The 14291-nt window shown below is 45.4% G+C and overlaps 1 protein-coding gene across 3 annotated transcripts in view; it reads right to left on the bottom strand.

Annotated features, from left to right (window-relative positions):
- PARD3B (par-3 family cell polarity regulator beta) overlaps positions 1–12799 on the bottom strand; it is a 1046263-nt gene extending 1033464 nt beyond the window's left edge. For all 3 annotated transcript variants that reach the window (XM_082840795.1, XM_082840797.1, XM_082840796.1), the window contains exon 1: positions 12207–12799. In XM_082840795.1, the coding sequence (XP_082696921.1) occupies positions 12207–12326 (120 nt within the window). In that variant the 5' untranslated portion in view covers positions 12327–12799. The remainder of the gene's footprint in view (positions 1–12206) is intronic.
- Between the last annotated feature and the right edge of the window lie 1492 nt (positions 12800–14291).

The raw sequence follows: 14291 nt of genomic DNA, 5'->3' as shown, positions 1-14291 counted from the left end.
GAGCTCAGAATCCGATTCTTTCCAGTCAAGCCTCCTGAGAATGCAGCCTAGCTTTCATCTCTATCGTAGCTGGTGAGACTCGAAGAGGACTCAGCTAAGTGGTACCACGGTTCCTGACCCATAGAAACTGTGATATGATAAAGGTATGAGAAAGGAAGAAAAATGGAAACAAACCATCACTGTCGGATCTGCATGTAGCATACAGAAAGCTTATCTATAAGCACCTGGAGAAGCTTTTAAAATGCTCCTCCTTCTTCCAGCTACTTATCTATGTGAGGCAGGATTTTCTTCATATATTTCAACCAAAACAACATATTGCAACAGAGTGAACAAGCAAGCAGGCACATTTGAGAATCCAGCTATCTAATAAGCAAGCATCAAAGAGATTGGCAAAAACGTTACACGGTGCCACTCTTCTCAATAAATCTTTTCTTTTCCTTTGAAAAATATAGTTATTTTCATGACAACAAGTAATCTTGTTATGGGATCGTTATCCTAAATCAATTAAATATATTTTTTAATTTCTCAGTTAATTTAATTTCTGATATGGTAAATATAGATAGGTACAATCTGCATAGAAAAGCTCTTTCAGATCCTGTAAAAGGGAAGTCAATAAGGGCGTTGAAACCAGCAAGTCTGAGAACTGCTGCAATGTATCTATTTCCTCTAACTCTGCTTCCATGTGCCTATTTCCTTTATCTCTCCCCGTCCCTTCTTTCATTTATCTAGATTTTATCCATTTTTCACATTGGGCCATTCCAGGCAACTGTGAGTTCTCTCCCTTAATGCGTGGAGAACTCATCTGGCCCCTCTGGCTGTTGCTTTCTTTTCAGTAAGTATACACGTCTCTCCAACTGGATTGTGAAGCCCTGAAGGAAAGGGACTGTGTATGGCACAGAATAGGTGCTCAAAAACTCTCTAATTATAGACTGAAGAGGAATTCAATTCATACAAGCCCCTGGGCTTCACCAATGCTCGAGGAAACCAGAACACAAAGGGCGTGGGATGAGGCTGAATTTAAGACAAACATGAGTCTCAATAAGGTACCTGAAGAGGCAGCTAAGAACAAGGGCATTGATGCTGAAATGCAGTGAAGGTAGCAGCAAGTGATATCAGACCAAAAGACCTTTACTTCTCAATAAAACAGGAAGCAAGTTATCTGTGGACCATTTTGGAGCAAAAACTTGAGGAACAAAGAGAGCAACACTATGGGGAAGGCAACAGGGAATCAACAGAATTTTCTCAATGTCTTATTGTAAAAGCAGTGAAAATGCATTAAAATGCATTAAACTGAATAGCAATTGTTATGAGCTGAACATAACAATTCAGCCCCACCCCCCAAGGCTATGTTGAAGTCCCTTGGTACCTTGTGAATGTGACCTTATTTAGAAACAAGGTCTTACAGATGTAAATATCTTAAGTGAGGTTATTAGGGTGAGCCCTAATCTGATGTGATTTGTGTTTTTATAAGAAGAGAAGAGACCCAGAGGGAAGATGGCCATGGAAAGATGAAGGCAGAGCCTGGAGTTATGCTGCCACACGCTGAGGAATGTCTGGGCCCAGAAGAAGCTGGAAGGGGCAAGGAAGGCTCCTCTCTGGAGGCTTCCAAGGGGGCATGAGCCTGCCAACACACTGATTTTGAACCTCTAGGCTCCAGAGCTGCGAAAAAAAGTTGGTTGTTTTAAGCCACCCGGTTTGGCCACCCAGCTTGTGGTACTTTGCCACTGTGGTCCTAGGAAACGAATACAGCAGCAGAAGGCTTCACTGTCCATAGTCACAGTCCCACGTAGCCCTCCCTGCTCACCCACAGACAAAAGTGAAAGAAAAGGCAGAAAGATCTGAAATGCAAATTTAGTAGGAGCAACCAAAAAAAAAAAAGTTTTGTTTTGTTTTTTTACTAGAGATTTCTGAAGTGCAGTTTTGTTTTTTCAAGGTTCTGGGAAAATGTCTCTGATCAAACACTGCTGTCAAAACTCAAGCCCACTGAATCTCTATAACTGTGCCTATAAATACAGACAAGGATTATGTATCCATCTTGCATTTCCTCAACACTTTGCTACAAAAGGAAGTAATCCAGAACCTAATATTTAAAGTTACCAATACTATGACTATGTCATGATGAAAGAAATACGGGAGGGCAAGTGAAACTCTTTCAACTTCTCCAAGATTTTATCAAGCCACCTGAACTTCTGGGCCAAGGTGACTCTGAGCTCACGTGCCGGCCATTCACAAGTGTCAAGATCTTATAAATCTTATCTGTATGAGACACTTGGCATTAAAGCCCACAGACTGTAATTTAAACCCTTTTAACACATACCTGATGTTAGGAATTTATCTTCAGCCTCACACTTTATCTCAACCCAGAAAAACAATGGGGCCCTGTGGAGATTTCTAGAGTCATCTGACTCGATGATCCATCCAGGACTCCCTAAACATCAGGTAGCCCCAGTGGTTTTCTAACTATGGTCCCTAACCCATTCGTGGGCAGTGAAATCAATTCAGTATCTCCCAACTACATTTTTTAAAAAACAATAGAATAAAAAATAAGAGGGCGTCATTTATAATAAGGGTAAGCATCCTCCTGAAACTTATTTCATTTGAATACATGTGTTGTGGGTACTGGGTCATAAAGGAAAAACCATTACTGCTGTATTTATCAGTCCGTGTCCTGGCAGGAAACAGATGGTTCGCTCAAATTAGGCACTTAGAAGTTTAATAAAGAAACTATTTATAAAGGTTTGCCCAGGGTTAAGGGAAAACATTAAGGGATAGCACTGCTAAGTACTGAGGCCTTGCCATCACCTGGTACCCAAGGGGCCAGGGAAAGGAGTGGATGCAATACAGCGGAGAGAGGCACGCAGGGAGGACTGCCTGATGGGAGCTGTGTCCTTTGGTAACGGGAAGCCGCCAACCCACGATGACCTGGCAAGAAGGGAGCTGCCTCGCGCTGGGACCTCTCCCATGGCTGACCCCAACTAGACAGCAGATAGCAAGACAGTTTACACTGCTCAGCCTCCCAGGTCACAGGCGTGGGTCTGGAGGGGCAGACAGAGGGTTTTCAGCCACTGTGACTCCATCACAAAAGTCTGGAAGCCATCAATATAGTTCACACCGTCATCAACTCAGTCTGACCACTTTTATTTCTGGACGCCACATTTTTTCCACATCTGCCCTCAATCCCAATCTTGAATCAAGGCTCTAATCCAATGTCAAAACGCTGATGCAAAAGACTGGCGCTTTTATGAACTCATGATTTATGACCTCAGCTGGGCCCTCAAACACTCCCTGGCAAGCTTCTCATCCACGCTCAGCCTCCCACCTCTCCTACCCCCACCTACGGGGCTCCTGGAGGGCACAGACCGTGTCCCACTGGTCTCCGGATCCCCAGGCCACAATGCCTGGAATGCAGGTGGAGTCACTGAACTGTCCATTAATGGTGAACAGGGAAGCCTCAGGCGGCTCCCTCTCCCTCATTTCCACCCATACTTCCCTTGCCACAGAGGGTCAGCTCCTAAGTCTCATTTCTTGGCCCCTGAGGTTTCCAAGCCCATTTCCTCTTCTGCTTCAATATGTCTAACCTCCACTTCCACAGCCAGGGCGTGGACCAGTTCTCCACCTCCAATCCCAGCTCCCTTCGTCTCCATCCTCCAGGATAATCGACAGAGGAAAGAAAACCAAACACTATCACCACCCCACCCGGAGCGCCTCACTGGGTCCTCATGCTCTTAAGGCAGTCATAGTGAAGGCCTCCTGGCCTGGACCCGGCCTCCCCGTTACAGCCTCCTTCCTCCCCTTCCCTCCCACAGTCAGCCTGAGGAAACTTTCCATAATGCCATTCTCTTCCCACACCCCCCGGAAACCTGGTACACCTTCAGTCAGAGGCAGACTGCTTCTCTCTTCCCCGCTGTCTCCTCAGTACCCTCCCCACCCTTACTGCCCTGCAGATGTCCATTCCCTGCCCAGGTATAATGCCCAGTGAAACCGGCATGACTTCCCCATCTCTCCCCGCTCCAAAGTCAAAGTCAACCACTCCCTCTGTCCACCACCCCAGGGCCGCTCTGCCACACTGTGTTGCTTATTTACATTCTTTTCTCTGCCCTTTTAGTCTGTAAAACTGATGGAGCAGGGACTATGCCTTATTTTATGCTATATCTCCAGCACAAAACACAATGCTTGACCCAATGTCACTCCATAAAATCTTCTCTGAAGTGACATTTGAATTGTTAAAAGCAACCGTGGCAAAGCATCCACTACTGGGGGCTCTGACTGAGGCCTCGCTGAATACGCGACATACTTTTTCAAGTAAGAGGTTGAAGTCATTACCCATCATTCTTAAGTCAGGTACCCCACTCTCTCCACATCCCTTCCCCAAAACAGGCCACCTATCTATAAACAGGGAGGAGTACAAATTATGTCTAGACATCCCTTGTCAGAAGCCCATCTTTGCTTAGAGGTTACTCTTTCTAGGGTTCGTGTCTACACATAAAGAACAGTAGCGAGACTTGCTCTAAGTCTCCCTAAAAAGGTTTCAGAAGTCTATTATCAGAGCTCCCCACATACCCTTAACTTCTGCCTCACATGAAGCAACAGAATGGGTCTGATCATTTCCCCTGCCAGTGTGGTTCTCTGGTCTTGCTGAGAGTGGTTTAGCCAAAGAGTTGCAGACAGCTCTTCTGTTATCTGCCTCCATCACCAAGTGATGCCCCACCAGCTCCTCCTCCAGGGCCCAGGACCACCGGATGAGTTTAAGAGCCTCACCTGAGGCAGACGACAGGCACAGGACGGGGCATATTTACCTGGATGATACTTGGCACTGCATCTGATAGAGACTAACTTTAGAGTGAAACCTTTTTAAACATCCTGTCCTCTTGGTATCCCACAATTCCATCTCATTGCAACCCAAAGAGCGAGAGTCCGTCAATCAAAAGAACAGTGGGGCCCCGAGATGGGAGGCAGACCTCATTCGGCAGCCCCAAGATGCAGATACAGTGCCTTTCAAAAATAACGGATCCGGGCTTCCCTGGTGGCGCAGTGGTTGAGAGTCCGCCTGCCGATGCAGGGGACATGGGTCCATGCCCCGGTCCGAGAAGATCCCACATGCCACAGAGCGGCTGGGCCCGTGAGCCATGGCCGCTGAGCCTGCGCATCCGGAGCCTGTGCTCCGCAACGGGAGAGGCCACAGCAGTGAGATGCCCGCGTACCGCAAAAAAAAAAATAAAGAATAAAAATTTAAAAATAACGGATCCACCCAAATTGAGATAGTCCACAATCATTTTTAAAATCCACATGAAATTAATGAATAAAATGCTGAAAATCAAACATTGTTCAAATGTATGGGACAGCATGGCACAAATCTTCATGAAACAAAAACATATGATGTTCCTTCACTGACAATCCAGAACTGCCAAGCACTCAGTCTCAAAACTCTACAAAGTGTCAGAATTTGAAGCTGTTATTAAAGACAACCAGTGTGGCAGATATAACGGACCACTAAACTACTGCCTACAGCACATGTGGATGTGATGAGGTATTGGAAGGTAATCAAGAGAAAAGCTGCATTTAGACTTTCTTTTTAAAACTACACCACATTTAAAGATTTCAAACTTACAAAACACTGTGTTGAATACAAGGTCATTTTCATTTTTATGAAAGAAAACGATGTGAAATTTGATATAATTTAACGAGCCTCTCTGGTATACATACTATATATCAAGTACTGTGCTAAAAATGGGGATAGGAAAATAAATAAGACTCATTCTTTGTTCTTGAATAGTCCACAGTAGAGTAAGGGAGGCAAGATGATGGCATTACGTGGCAGAGCCCAGCTAGTCGCTCTCCTCTGTCCAAGCGGACTACTTTCCCAGGCCACTGCATCTAGACGGTGCACCCGGCCAGTCTCACCAGTAGAGTGCTGACACAAAAGTGATGTCTGCCACTTCCAGGCCAGACCCCACGCCTCCCGTGGCATCCTCCACACTCTCTTTGTTCATCAGTTAGCACAGTGCAGGGGATCTGCAGAAAATGCCAAAGCCAAAAGGAACAGTGGGCAGCTGGTTGTATGGGTCAGAGCCCGCACCTCCCACCCAGAAAGAGAACCCTTTGCTGGGATAAACCACTGTCCTTCGGGGGCTGTCTATTAAGTTGCTAGACCCTGACCAATAGACAGTATAATGTAAGATGTAGTTTTCAAAACGAAAGCACAGCATAGGGAGCTCTAGGAAAACAAGAATGTGGCCCCCCAAGTGATGGTGACGGGGAAAGGGAGGGAGGGAATTCCTAGAGAAGAGGCAACTGGAGACTCATCCCAAAAGATGAGCAGGATTTGCCTGGGGTGGGGGAAAATGTGACAGAATACTATGTTGCATGTACGAATTTAAAGGGTACAGAGGAATAGAGAAGATACTGGACCGGTAAGCAAAGTGGGTTTTCACCTAAAAGCAATGTAGAGCCATTCAAATATTCCCAGCAATAACCCAGACATGATCAGATTTGCAGCTGTAAAGTCCTCAATGGAGAACAGTTTGGAAGAGTTGGGAGCTAGGAAAGGCAGAAAGGCCAGGTACTGGTCTGCTGCAGTTCCCCATGGTAGGAATGAGAAATGCAAGTTTTGGTGCAGAAAAGAGGAAGCAGATCAAAGAGATAGCATGTGGAAGCATCAAAGGAACTTTCTGACCAACTAGACAAGTGGTAGAATGTGGAGGATGAGAGGTCATCAAGGAATGAAGGATTTCCAGGTTTCTGAATTAGATAACCAGGTGAATGGTGGCACCAGAAATGGAGGAACAGGCTACACGAGAATGGGGAGAAGCAGATGTACGGAGAACAGGCTGGGCTCGAACTGTACGTGGGACATCAAGGAGGTGAAGTCCACAGGCTGGTGGATATTGAGTTCTATAGCAAGTACAAGGCTAGAGGTGTGTGCTTGAGGGTAGCTGAAGCCATGGAATGGATGAGATCCGACTGAAAGAAAGGCCAGAACCCTGAGGCGCCAGCACACAAGGAAACAGTATTGAGAGCACCTGCAAAGACACAGAAGAGAAAGACATGTTTAAAAATCCTGGAGGGGCTTCCCTGGTGGCGCAGTGGTTGAGAGTCTGCCTGCCAATGCAGGGGACATGGGTTTGTGCCCCAGTTCGGGAGGATCCTACATGCCGCAGAGCGGCTGGGCCCGTGAGCCATGGCCGCTGAGCCTGCGCGTCCGGAGCCTGTGCTCCTCAACGGGAGGGGCCACGGCAGTGGGAGGCCCGCGTACAGCAAAAAAAAAAAAAAAAAAAAAAAATCCTGAAAGCTCATGGATAAAGAGAGTTTCAAAAGATGAGATATCATCAAAAATAAGGACTGAAAAGTAACCATGGGTTTTAGCTGTCAGATCTTAATAATCTTGTTGAGAGAGCGTTTTAGCTGGAGAATAACTTACACTCAGCTATTGGGAAAGGTAATAATGGAGACTAGAGCTTAATTATTCCTTCTAAAGAGGTGTCCTCAGCTCCAGCTGATGGTTGCCATGTGGGAAAGTAAAGCTCAGTATTCTCAGAGCTTCTGGTTGTTTTTTCCCTAAAAGAAGACAGAACTCTGGATTTTTCCATGAAATCTCAAAATATTTAAACATGGCAACTAAGTCAAAATATAACACTGAGCAGAACTTAAAAAACATGTCTGTGGGTCATAGCAGGCCCCAGGAGCCCTGTGTTTGCAAACTCAGAGGCTGCTCAATGCAAGTCAAGTAACAGAACCAAAACCAAGTTAGAAACATGTGCCTTGTTGATGGTGAGTCAGTCCTATCCACGTGCTGGAAAGAGTATCTAGTCCACACATTGGGAGAGGAGAGGACTGAATAGGAAATAAAGCACTCTAGTCAGTCAGTGCCCAATAAACTGAAAAGCATTCTGGGAATCCAGTGTGTCATACATCTAGCTTATGCGCACAGGAAACTTAAAATCTGGAAACGAGACATCCAAAGCTGAAAACTTCAGGAATTCAAGAATTCTAATTTATTCCTCCAGGTTAGTCCCATACAATATCATACCAGATTCTCATTACTGCACAGATTCTTAGATTGATCTCACAATTCATCAATAAAGATAATTGCTCTTATCTTCATTCAGATCCAGGAAGCTGATCTCAACTTGCAAAACAAACAAATTATTCCAAATACCTGAATACAGAGGAGATTCATTTTGAAAGTCAATCAGATGTTTCTTTACTTAAAAAAAAAAACTATCCTCATACATACAGATCTGCAAATCTTCTTAAAAATTCCATCATACCCACTACCCCATGAACTCAACGTTCATATTATCTCATTCAACTCCTGAACTCACACACACACACTATACACTCATTTACACTTTTGTTACTAAACAAATCTTTCCCTTATTTACTTACATATAAAATGAATGTTCAATTTAATAAGTTATTTGAGCACCTGCTGTGAGAATTCATTCAGGGTAGGAGTGGAAAGACAGCTGCTAATAACAGGTTGGTCCGTAGGTGTCTAAGACATAGTACCTGCCATCAAATGAGTTTAAAAATCAAATTAGTTCAGTGATACCAAAAGATTAGTGGTAGTAGATTAGTGGCTTTCAACCCTGGCTGGGCACTTGTATCATCTGGACTTTTTTTTTTTTTGAATACCTATGCCCAGGCTCCACTCCAAACCCACTGAATGAGGATCTTAGAGAAAGGGACTCAGGCATTCGTATTATTTAAAATGTTAAAGTTAGAGGTAACTAATGATCAGCCAGGGTTGAGAGCCCTGCAGGATATGGCTCAATTACCCATTCATCTGTGACACGTAATTTTGATGATTAATTAATTACTCAATGATCCCCACCTTAACTACTTAAGACCATCTCCTCTCCACTAACTACTTAACTGAACTGGATTTAGAGCCTTGGACAATGACAAACTACCAGGATCCAAAGATAAGCCACCCCATAATTCTTGCCCCTTGGTCAATTCACCTCACCAGTAGAGTTCATCAAATGGCAGGGAGGGGGAGGCCACAGGAACCTCAAAGTCCCAGATTTCAGAACATAATTAAAGCCTTCCCCAAAGCTCCCTCCGTCTCTTCAGCATCTTACCTACTTCTGGCCTTATCTGATGCTGATTCAGCTGGCTCCCCACATTCCACAAATACCAGTTTCCTTTGTTTCTTCTCAGTTGGAGATGGCTACTTCTCTGCTGCTGGCCACAAACTCCAGAATGGCTTCCTTGGGCTTCACTTACCTTTCAAAGTGTACAAACCTCAACTCTATCCTCAATCTTGACATCTGCCTTTCTCCCATCTAAATTATTTAGGGCCCCGGAAGAAACGGGCTTAATTTACATTCATGTTCCCGCTAAACTTGTTTCTTTACCTCTTTACCCCTCTACCTGTATATCTCAGAGATCTTACCCAATTTTTCCATTTGTAATTAGACTGAGGAAGATCCTACATACTTGATGCAAATCCTGCAATACTTGTCACAGAAATTAGACTTCTCCCTATAACATAGAGACCTATACTGTAAAAGATAAAATCAAGAGGAGTTTGTGGATGTCCCATCCCTTTGCAAGAAACACAACTGCTATCATTAGGTTGATAGGTTACTGCAGCAGTTTGTAGATGGAATCGTCTTTTTAAAACAAACTCTAAAGAAATAAATTAGATAAATTACACTGCATAATGACCTACTAGCCTGTGTATTAATGACTGAGATTAAGGACCTGGAGACATAGTTCCTGGGTTCAAATCCCAATTCCACCATGCACTAGTCATATTTCTGTGTTTCTTTTTCCCCCACCTGTAAAATGGGGATATTAGTACCTAGCTCATGGAGTCAGTCATTTAATATATGTAAGGCACCTAGAACAGTGCCTGCACCAAGTAAGCACAATTCATGTTTGTTGTTGTGTTATTACTACTGAGTAAGAGCTTAAAACCTTGCTGTCCAGGGAAACAAGCCTTTTAAATCTTTCACCTATTTAAAGACATTGAATTTATGCCAAACTGTTTTCCAAATTGAATTTTGACATTTCTGGTCTTTTCCCATCATTTTCTAAATTCAATGGATAAAAGCATGGAATTTATCAGAGTATTTCTTGACATTTTAGTTCCATTAGGAATACCATTTAATATTAGTTAAGCCTTGTTATGATTACAATGCTATTTAAAATGAAACTATGAGAGAGGAATATTTTGGGAAGGAAAAACATCACTTGCCAGTTATTAAATTGAGATTTTAAAAGCCGAAGAAGGGAGCGAGAATTTTTAAGTTGCAGGTGGCCTTTAAATGTCACATTCACTAATATATAAATGTAAACACAGAAAAATGTAATGTCTGGTAATAACAGTAAACTGATCAATACAATTATATTATGGGATATGTGATATTATAAATTATACTTTCAGTCCAGAATATCAATAGCTTTTTAGCACCTTTTAAGATCAAATTACAATGCATTAAATATCATACAGTTAGTTCCCCATGTGTTATTTATAAGCTTATAGCTTACTTCTATTACTTGGACAGCTCCAAGTATTAAACTTCTAAATATACAAAGTTTTAGAGATAAATTATTTTTAATAATAATTAAAAATAAGTTTATCATCTCAATAAACCAATCCTTCAATGAGACCTACTTTAATAATTTGCCTAGAATAACACTGTTAGGTTTAACCCTAGCTTACTTTAGGGAAATATGATTTCAAGGACTACTGGTTACTTGTGTAAACCTCAGTTTTCAACTGAATTACACAATATAATCAGCACATTACTGTAACAATGGAAGAAAAACCATTGGGTAAATACTCATATAGTCATACAGGCCACTTTGATTATTTTCTCTCTCTGCCTCAATTCCATTAGTAAAGAGTCCAGCTTCTGAGATTATATTTTAGATATTAACAGATCATTCACTATGCTCTTCTCCAACTCTTGGCTGTTCAAGGCAACATACACATGTATTTATCCAGGGTGGAATTTTTTCCTATATAATAATTCTTAGTGGAGGCACAGAGGAGCAAGAGATTTTCTTAAAAGCCTCAACTATATATTTAGAAGAAACACAATTACTTTTATGCCTTGCATAACCTAAAAGACATTAAAAGAAATTACATCTTTCCATTCTCGAAACTGGCCAACTCACCATTTCGACAGTTCTCACAGCACGAGAACAAATATTAAGAGAATCATTGGCCTCTAAAGCAAGAGTTTATGACTTGTCCTGTTTGAGGAGGATTTGGGGCAAACAAGATATCCCATTTGAGGATTCAAAAAAATAAAAAGATGCTCTTGGATGTCTTCATTTAAAATTTCCATTAAAGAAGAAACAGAGGCCCAGCATGTTACCCAAAAATACGAGTTCCAGAGGCCAGCTAGGTCTTCTGAACATTTAAGCGTGCATTGCACACTTAAAAACACTCTTCCAGAGTTCCACTTAATTTTCACTTGCTCCTGACTTCAGGGACAGAGCTGGGGACACTCTTTGTCATCATTTCAATAGTCACCCGGGACCTGACACAGCCCACACACTTAGTAAATGTTGATAGACTGTGTGGTGTTAAAGTAAAAATAGCAAAGTGCAGACTGGTTGGTGTAAGCACACAGCATCCTTCCACCTGAGCTCCTGCCTTAGTCACTGAGGGAAGCCAGCTCACGGGGCTGAAATTCCAAGGGCTCCGTCAGTTATAACTTCCGAGTATCTGATACTTGAACCAATCAACTTTCTAACCCAAAGAGTAGACGTAGGGCGGGCCTTAGCATGTCAAAAATCACACCTGAGGTTAGCAGCACCTTCAAGCGTTCCCTTGAGATCTGTTCGCTCAAACAACTTCTAAAGCAGTGCTTGTCAAACTTCAGTGGCCAGTGCAATCACCTGGGAGCTTGTTGAAAAGCAGACTCTGAAGCCGTGGGCTTGGACTGGGTCACCAGATGGTGCCTTTCTAACGAGCCCCCGAGTGATTCTCATGCTGCGGTACCCACGCCACCCTTGGACAAGCAAGGCCCATAAACGCCCAGGTCAGTTATATTAGCAACATCCAGAAGTTGCGGCCACAGGTCGTGAAAAATCAGGTCGCCCAGGTGCTCTGCGTCCCCCAAGCGTCGCCACCCTGTCCTCGGGGCACCTGGCAGGTGCCGAGGCCGCGGAGCGCTCCCGAGGAGCCCGCTCGCAGCCGCGCCCCCTCCTCCGCCCCTCCCGCGCGCTCCCCGCGCCGCGCCCACCTTCTCCCGGGTCTTCAGGTACCGCTGCAGCGCCTGCTGCGTGAGCTCCCGGACGTGCAGCTGGCCCTCCTTGCAGGGCACCACGATGCCGGTCCTGCCGAAGCACACGGTCACTTTCATCCTGGCCCCCGGCGACCACGCCGGGCTGGGCCGGGCCGAACAGGTGTCTGGGCCGGCCGGCGCGGCCCCACTCTCGGGGGCCGCCGGGCGCGGGCGGGCACAGAGACCCCGGGGCGCCTCTCCCCGGCGCCCCTCAGGGCCGGGGGCTCGCAGCAGAGCCCCTTCGCCCTGGGCAGGCGGCCGCCGGCGGGCGGGAATCGGAGAGGAGGCGGCAGCGGGGAGGGCTACCTCCCAGGTGGCGGGGGGGCCGGGGACGCCGCGGTCCAGGGGCCCGGCTGCTCCTACCGCTCCTGCTCCGGCGCGGGCCCGGCCCAGGCGGCTGCTCCCCGCCCGCCAAAGCGAAACTGCCGGCCCGGCCCGGCCCTGGCCCTGGCCCTGGCGGCGGCGGCGGGGCCGGCCTCAGGCCGCGGGCTGGAGTGGGCGGCGGCGGCGGCTCGCGGGGCCGGAGTTGGGAGGAAACTTTTGCGCCGGCTCCCAACTCCTCCGCGGCGCGCCTCACTCTGGGCTCCCGCGGCCCCAGGGCCAGCCTGGGCCCGACTCTTAAAGGGGCCGCGGCGCTCCCCGGACCGCGCAGTGCACTCGGCGGTTCGGGGCGGGGGCCGTGCGGGGCGGTAACCGGAGCCCAGAGACTTCGTCCCCTCCCTCGGTCTCTCCCTGACTCTGTCCCTCCCGCACACACATGGAGCTCTAGGGAATTGTAACGGGACCTCAGAGCTTCTCACCGGGGGATTGAAACCGGATCTCATAAAGCACACTCGAGGGAATAGCTGGGAGACTGCAGAGCTACACCCTTAAAACTAGGGGATTGGAGTAAGATTCTTGGAGAGCCCGGGAGCAGGTGCTTCTCGCCACGCCCACCAAAAACACCCCGAGGCGTGAAGGCTCACAGGTACCGAGCTGCTAGGGTGGCCACAGGGCCTGTTAGGAACTTAGTCTGAAGCACAGCGTCACATCTGCCTTCTGAAGCTCTTTGATGGTAAAAATGAAGGGATTCTTGGAGGCAACGTGGCAGTGGAAACGGTTCCTTTTACGGAGAACACTCAGTTTTCCCCCCAGAGGTCACATCCCAGACCCAGATATGATGGCGTATGTTCACATATATCCTTCTGAAACGTGCTTCCTGTTGTGCATTTGACTAGAAATAAAAACACTTCAACACGTTTAGGCTCATGATTTGGCAGATGTGTATCCATCACCAATTGAAATTGACATATCTGGGGGGAAAAATGAACAAATAACATCTGTACCATTTTTAGCTCACACATGAATGAGCTCCTTTGAGCCTAACAATAACCCTGTATTATTCTTCCCGTTTTATCGTGAAGAACAGTACCCAGGGGGGTTAAGGGAATGAGCTGACTATGGTTTTAGTTATGCTAAGAGGAACTCTGGTTCTTCCAACGCTGAATCCCTGGTCTCCCCACACAGTCTTCTTCGCAATCCAGCTCATTCAACAAGTTCCTCAGGGCTACATCATGTATTTCTCTAAAAAAGAGATTTGTTCCAATGTCAAGATGCACTTAAATTGAATTTGAATTGCCTAGGACAGTATAATAAAGCACAGGAGATTAAATTTATGGGCTCATGGGCTTTCACTTTTAAATTTTTTTAATTCATTCATACATGCCATATATATGTGTGTGTGTGTATATATATATATATATATACACACACAACTACATGGTCTTCTATGTACAGGGCCTTATATAAGGCCAATGGCATCAAAGAAAATCATGTGGACCAAGAAGTTGATTTGAAAAAGATGTATATTAGTATTAATTTGGTTGCAAATCCAATACAAACTAATTTAAATAAACTAAAGACAGGATCTATTTCCTTATAAAATCAGAAACGCCAAAGCGCACTCCTTTGAGGCAAGATTGAATCCAGAAACTCAAACAAAGTCCTCAAGAGGCGCCTCTCTCCATCTGTTGGCTCTGCGTTCCTCCTCCGTGTTGTCTCCAT

Source organism: Leucopleurus acutus (genome assembly GCF_964270905.1).
Source record: "Leucopleurus acutus genome assembly, chromosome: 6".
Classification (NCBI taxonomy): domain Eukaryota; kingdom Metazoa; phylum Chordata; class Mammalia; order Artiodactyla; family Delphinidae; genus Leucopleurus; species Leucopleurus acutus.
Note: the sequence above shows the minus strand (reverse complement) of the source record. Positions and strands in the feature narration are given on the sequence as shown.